The sequence below is a fragment of the Sphaeramia orbicularis genome, chromosome 7, assembly GCF_902148855.1.
Source record: "Sphaeramia orbicularis chromosome 7, fSphaOr1.1, whole genome shotgun sequence".
NCBI lineage: Eukaryota > Metazoa > Chordata > Actinopteri > Kurtiformes > Apogonidae > Sphaeramia > Sphaeramia orbicularis.
Genome location: NC_043963.1, coordinates 4,728,174 through 4,735,045, shown reverse-complemented (window position 1 = coordinate 4,735,045; position 6,872 = coordinate 4,728,174). Strand labels below are relative to the sequence as shown.

At 43.2% G+C, this 6,872-nt stretch overlaps 1 protein-coding gene across 1 annotated transcript in view; it reads right to left on the bottom strand.

The window, feature by feature from the left end:
* Window positions 1-527: 527 nt before the first annotated feature.
* mtcl2 (microtubule crosslinking factor 2) overlaps window positions 528-6,872 on the bottom strand; it is a 135,414-nt gene continuing 129,069 nt past the window's right edge. Inside the window, exons 20-25 of the mRNA XM_030138869.1 lie at window positions 5,945-6,505; window positions 4,515-4,779; window positions 4,217-4,435; window positions 2,480-2,829; window positions 2,180-2,372; window positions 528-2,133 (exon numbers count right to left, since the gene is read on the bottom strand). Coding sequence (XP_029994729.1) covers window positions 2,226-2,372; window positions 2,480-2,829; window positions 4,217-4,435; window positions 4,515-4,779; window positions 5,945-6,505 — 1,542 coding nt within the window. The 3' untranslated portion in view covers window positions 528-2,133; window positions 2,180-2,225. The remainder of the gene's footprint in view (window positions 2,134-2,179; window positions 2,373-2,479; window positions 2,830-4,216; window positions 4,436-4,514; window positions 4,780-5,944; window positions 6,506-6,872) is intronic.

Below are 6,872 nucleotides of genomic sequence, written 5' to 3'. Positions count from 1 at the left end.
CTAAAACAGGACAAAACAAAAAGTGCTATAGAAATCTATTAAAAATAAATGAAAATAAATAAATAAATAAATAAAATTACATTTAAAAATAAAAAAAACCCAAAAACAAACATCTGTTATAGGCAATAAGAGCTGGAATAGTCTAACAACGACTATTCGAGAAAATTCCACCTTTTCACCATTATAAAAAAGAGAAAAAAAAAAAAAAAAAGTTAAAATCTAATCAAACCAGTGAACAAACACCTGTGATGTCTGATCAGTGTTTCATTTCCATCTCAGTAGTTATTTTTCTTGGCAGTTTTATACTGTATTTATTGTATGATGTATACATGTATATAATCATGTGTTGTATAAACTCTGTTTTCTTGTTTGTTTATTTAGTTTGTCTTTAAATGTTGAGGACTACAGATGGAAAACAGCTTCCAGCAAAATGTGGCAGATTTACACAAAGTAATGTTTTTTTGGACTGAGTTCATTAATATTCATCAAATAAATGAGAAAAGAATTCAGTCACAATGAAAACTGTCAGTTGCAGCTTCAGTCTACCTACATGTGTCAGTTCTTTAGTTTGAAGTTTTCGTTCAAACATGTTCACGTGTTCGGATCCAAAACTCAAACATGCACCAACGTCTTTGATGGAAAACGCCATCGGTTGGACCTCTGGACCGGAGTGGTGTTCCTGTTTGTTACCAGTGCATCGTCTAATAGAACATAGAACAGCATCTAATAGAACCTGAACCTGAAACCATGTGGAGACGTGGAACCAAAACAAAGCTCTGAAGATGGCTGACATCACAATAATGTAGAACTATTAAAAAAAACTGAAACGGATCAAAACCCGAAGCGTCTCCGTCGGAGCAGAGGGTCCGACGGCTGAAGTCCACGTTCAGCTTCAGATCCGCCTCCACGTGGCGTCAAAGCGAGTCCTTCACATCCAGGAGTCTGGGGCTGGAATGGTACCGAGTCTTGTGCTGATCACTTTCATTTCCGTTTCAGAGGAATGACGCGAGCGTTCGACTCATGCTTGTCGATCCGTGGTCGGCGGTGGCGTCGGACGTCAGAGTCTGGTGATGACATCAGAGCTGATGCCGTTCGTCGACGGCGGAGTCTGATTCTCGTCCTTGGCATCAATCGGTTCGGTCCAGAATCAGACGTGTGGGATCGCCTGGTTTGTGTGTCTGTGTTTGTGTGGTTGTGTAGTTGTGTGGCAGTGCATTGTGAGGCAGTGTGTGCACTGTGCTCGTGTTGCGTCGTGTTTGGCAGTGAATTAACAAAAGAGCCGAGCAACGGAATGACCACGATTAAAACGACCACGAAATGTTCACCATGAAATGTTCAGATTTAAGGTTTTCATCAAAAAATAAAACCATTTCCATGTTTTATTTTCTGATGTTGAAGAAACATTTTATCATTTTTAAATGTTTTTCACTGTTTTTGTTTCCTTTTGTTGAATAAAAACCTTTATTTCCAGGAATTTATTTACCTGCTAAAAGAATTCCAGGTAAATCTGTGTGGTTTGTGTTTCCACTGAAAAGTTCAGGAAAATTGATTCAACTCAGACTCAGTCGCGATGAATTTCTTTTGAATGTTTTCAGTAAATGATGTGAACGGTTGTACAGAATGCTGCAAATGTGTTCCACCAATCAGCACACAGCCCCGCCCCCAAGAATTCCAAGAATCTGAAAAGTCCCGCCCAATACTTTGACGTTTTTATGGCAAAAGTTTTTGAGGCCAGGGAAAATTTTTTTTACCGTTTCTTTTTCCAGTGAAAACACACCAAAGTTTTTTAAGACCCCAGGTAACGTTAAAGTCCCTGCAGTTGAAGAAGGGACGATTTATTCATTTTCTTTATTTTGACTTTAACATGAAACAAAGAAAATGAATCAAACATTAATTAAATTGTGAAATCAGAGCCGACAGGTGTGTGTTACGTCTCTTATCATTACGTACTTTTGGCAGATTCTACGTAACCCACAGAATCAGAAACTAAAGGTGTATTTTTCATCTTATTTCTTTGAACTTTTATAAATAATCATTTGCTCTGAACGTGTCATGATGCCACCGGTTGCCGTGGCGTCGCTCGGCTGTCATAGTGAATGTACGTTGTGTTACAGTGTGTGTGTGTGTGTGTGTGTGTGTGTGTGTGTGTGTGTGTGTGTGTGTGTGTGTGTGTGTGTGTCCTGGCAGTGAACGTGGACTAATCCTATTGCTTTGTGTCGTCATCGTCACTCGTTGCAGACGTCGCTCTTCTCTCCGTCCGTCGCCGTGGAGTCTTGTGGGCGGTGCTTACACTGGCCGTGCGAATGGCGAGCGCTCGCTCTCGATGGGCGGGAGAAACAGGATGATTGGGTGGCGCAGTCACAAGGTGCATCCTGGGAAAAAGAAGGTTCCCATTATTCACTGATATAAGGTTTATTGATCATGAATGAAATGAGGGTTTTTCCACCGAGTCTGCACATGTTAAATGTAAATGTCTGACCTCAGATCCTCCTCCCATGATGCTAACCATCTCCTCTCCGGCCGTGTGCCTCATGAACCTCTTATTAACGATGCGGGTCACGTTGTCGTTGCCTCCTCCCAGTCCGGCCAGCGCTCCCAGACCCGGTCCGGCCGACAGACACTCGGGTTTGGGTTCATCGACTCCTCCGAGGACTCCCAGGGAGTCCCTCTGGGCCCTGTCCCCGGGCAGAGGGACTCCGGCCTGGCCTCGACCGCTGCACACGTTCCTGAAGAACTCCTGGACCAGACCGTACCGCTGGGATCCGGACTCGGACCCGCAGACTGCAGAGGGTTTCCCTGCAGCTGGGGGCTGTCGGGCTGGACTGGCTCCTGGAGATGAACCACCAGAGACCAGGATTAGAAAGACTGGAAATCTACAAGTGGTCAATACTGAATAAAATGTCATCCATCACTAACTTTACTTAGGTGGAGTTCCCCAGGGGTCAACTGTTGGTCCTCTTAATATTTAACATGTCTATGCAGATGGAATGGTACTTCAAACCCCCTCCCACCCCCACAGTATTTAAACTCATCTCTCTCTGATACCGACATCATCCGTCTACTGCAGGTCTGTCAAACTCATGTCAGTTCACTTCCACATTCAGCCTAATATGATCCAAAGTGGGCCGGACCAGTAAAATGGTATAAAAAATAGGATAAGAACTGATAAATCATGTCAACTCCAAAGTTTTCTCTGTTTTTGAGTGAAAAAAAATCCAATTCCATTATGAAAATGTTTACGTCTACAAACCGTACTTGAACATAACGTGAACAAACATGAAAAATCTGAAAATTCTTTAGAAAAAAAGTGCATTGTTAACAATATTATGCCTAAGTTGATCATTTATACATATGCATCACAACGTAAAGATTCAGTAACAGGCAGAATATTGTTAAAATTCCACATACTTCTCTTAAAACATTTCAGATTGTTCATATTTGTTCAGGTTATTCATATTTTTTGTAAAAGGATAGTCTGTAAATGTAACTTTTTTTTCCTAATTTTACTTTTTATATACTAAAACAAAGAAGAAAATGTGCAGTTTGGATTATTTATGTTATTATGATAATATTTTACTAGTCAAATCCACTTTAGATTGAATTGACCTAAAATGATTTGAACATCCTTGATTATGAATATCTTCAGTGTCATTTTTGTATTTCACAAATTCATCCTCAGGGCCAGACTGGACCCTTCGGCAGGCCGGTTTTGGCCCCTGGGCCGCATGTTTGACACCTGTGGTCTACTGGTTTAATAATCCTCTGTGATCTAGTGGCGTCTCCCATGATGGCAGCCCATACATTTCAGGATCCATTTTAAAATTCTTTTATTTACTTTTAAATCCCTAAATGGCCTCGTTTTTATTTGGTAGTGGTTTATTGCTCTTATTTCTCTATTTTATTTATTTACTTATTTTGTTGTTTTTAATTGTAAGGCTTTTGAATCTATCTTGTATTTTATTCTTTTATTTGGGTTTTATTTATTCTTCTGTATAGCACTTTTTCCTTTTTGTACACTTTCTATGTTTTTAAATCTATTCTGTATTTTATTCTCCTGTTTTGGTTTTAATTATTCTTCTGTACAGCACTTTGGCCCACTGCAGTTGTTTTAAAGTGCTTTATAAATAAAGTTGGATTGGATTGGATTAGATGGTCCTTCATCCTGGACTCTTCTGGTCTTATGTGAAGCTTGACCTTGTTCTTCTTCTGTTCTTACCTCCGTCGCTCCTCCACAGAGACTCGGTGCTTCCCGAGTGTTCGACGACGCTGAAGAGGCTGGACAATCCGTCAGTGAGTCCGCTGAGGACCGGGCTGTCCCTGGTGGTGGTGGACCGGGCCCAGGCTGAACCCCCTCCGCCCCCCATGGGCCTCTGCTGGAGGCTCCACAGGCTGCGATCTCTGGAGGACGTCGAGCCGTCCAGTCTGGAGGTGGAGCCTGAGGACGGACCAATGAAACGGCTGTAAAAACCACCACACCTGACCACGCCCACAGGTAGAACAGGAAGTCCACATACCGGAGGAGACCCGGCGCTGTAGCTTTGGAGATCCGTACTTGGGCGAACAGCAGGGCCTCTCGATGCGACTGTGGACTTTATCCAATGAGGTGGAGATCTGCCGCGACCGGGCCGACGCTAACGGGGACGTGGTGGTCGGAGACGGACGAGGAGACCAGGCTTTGGAGTGAAGCCCCGCCCCTCTGCCAGGGAGAGTGTCAGTTTGAAGGCCAATGCTAACACACCGGGCGGCAGTCTGAGTGGACCGGGTGGACACGCCCACCGCCTGGAGGGAGGAGACACAGTCAGAGGGTTTAGACCAGGGCTCTCAAACTCATTTTCTTTCAGGTTCCACATTCAGCCCGATTTGATCTGCAGTGGGCCGGACCAGTAAAATAATAACAGAATAACCTAGAAATAATGACAACTCCAAATTTTTGTCTTTGTGTTTGTGCAAAAAAAACCCAATTAAATTATGAAAATACTTACTTTTATAAACTACACAAAAAAATAAATGTGAATAACCTGAAAAAACTGAAATTTAAATTTAAAAAATTAAGAAAATTTAGTGCAAGTTTCACAATATTCTGCCTCAACTTATTTCTGCATGTGCATTAAGGATCAGATCTACAAAGACACTAAACACTGAGGAACAGGCAGAAAAGAGTTCAAATTGTGCTGAATTTCCTTTAGACATTTCAGGTTGTTCATATTTGTTCAGGTTATTCACATTTTATTGTTACAGGATAGTTTGTAAATGTAAATATTTCCATAATTTAATGTTATTTTTGCACTAAAACAAAGACCAAAATTGGAAGTTTATATTATTTATGGGCATAATGTAATACTATTTTTCTCACATCAAAGCAAGAAGAAAATCTGGAGTCATTCTTTTTTGTCGGTTCTTCTGCTGTTATTATTTGACTGTAGATCATATTGGTCTGTATGTGGAACCGGAACTAAAATGAGTTCCACAGCCTTGACTGTGGAATTTTTACACTTTGCAAATTCATCCCTGGGGCCGGATTGGAACCTTTGGTGGGACGCATTTGGTCCCCGGGCCGCATGTTTGAGACCCCTGGTTTAAACTGTAATGGAATTTTACTTCTGCACCACTGGTTTCATCATCGTTGCTGATTAATTATTTTGTTGTTTTATCAGGTTTTTATGGTATTTTTATATTTACAGACTGTAGTTGATTCTCCAACAAATAAACACAAATGTTGGGAATGTTTTATGTTATTATGAGGAAACTGTGATGAGCTGCAGTGGAGCTTTAAGAACAGATGAAAGATGTTTATCATCACATGTTTGTATGAAAGTATAACTTTGTTTAACGAAGGTAACCCCCCGCCCCCTGGTGCTGAATAACTCCACCCCCCGGTGCTGAATAACTCCACCCCCCGGTGCTGAATAACTCCACCCCCTCGCTGCTAAATAACTCCACCCACCGGACCCCCGGGGTCTTTGCTGGACTTCCTCTCCAGTGAAGATGATCGGATGGCTTGTCGGACACAGTTGGTCATCTCCTTCATGTCGTCGCTGAGGTTCGCTGTAATCTCTCCGATCTCCAGTCCGTGGAACGCCGCGGCGCCGGTCATCCCGTCGACCACGGCGCCCGAGGACCCATTAATGCTGCCGCCGCCGGGCAGTGAAGCGGCGCCGGTCCTGCTCTCCAGAAGCTCCCGGTGCTGTTTGGACAAAGAGCTGAGCCACTGCTCGTACGACGACGAGAACGAGGTCTGAGGAGGCGGAGCTTCCACCGCTGACCCGCCCGGACCCAGAGGGGAGGCGCCGTTGTGGGTCTGCGCTGGTTCCGGAGCCTCCGGGGCCCCTCGGCGGTGCTCCATGCGGCGGACGGCAGGAGGGCTGTAGTAGATCCGGATCCCGGTTCGGTCCGGAGCCGTGAAGCTCCTCTGGACCGACTCCAGGTCCAGTTCTGATCCTTCTAAGCTGCTCAAGGATCCGCTGGGGCCGTCCCAGGTTTTACAGGTGTCCCCCACCTCTGGAGTCTGAGGAAAACCAAGGAGAAAAGATTAGTCTGACACTTTTACTACGTTCCAATTCAGCCTCGTTTGAACCTCGAGTGAAAATCACATCATTTGCCAAATTAACACAGCGGAGATTCAGGATTTTAGTATCTGATCCTTCTACTAATTAGTCTGTGGATTAATTGGATAATCTATTAAGACATGGTTCCACATTCAGCCCCATGTGACCTCAACTGGGTCAGACCAGTAAAATAAAAACATAATGACCTACAAATAATGACAAGGTCACATTTTTCCCTTTATTTTAGCATGAAAACAGCTAAATTACATAATGAACTGAGTACGACCAGAAAATAAATGCAATTTTAACAATATTCTGCCTCAGTTT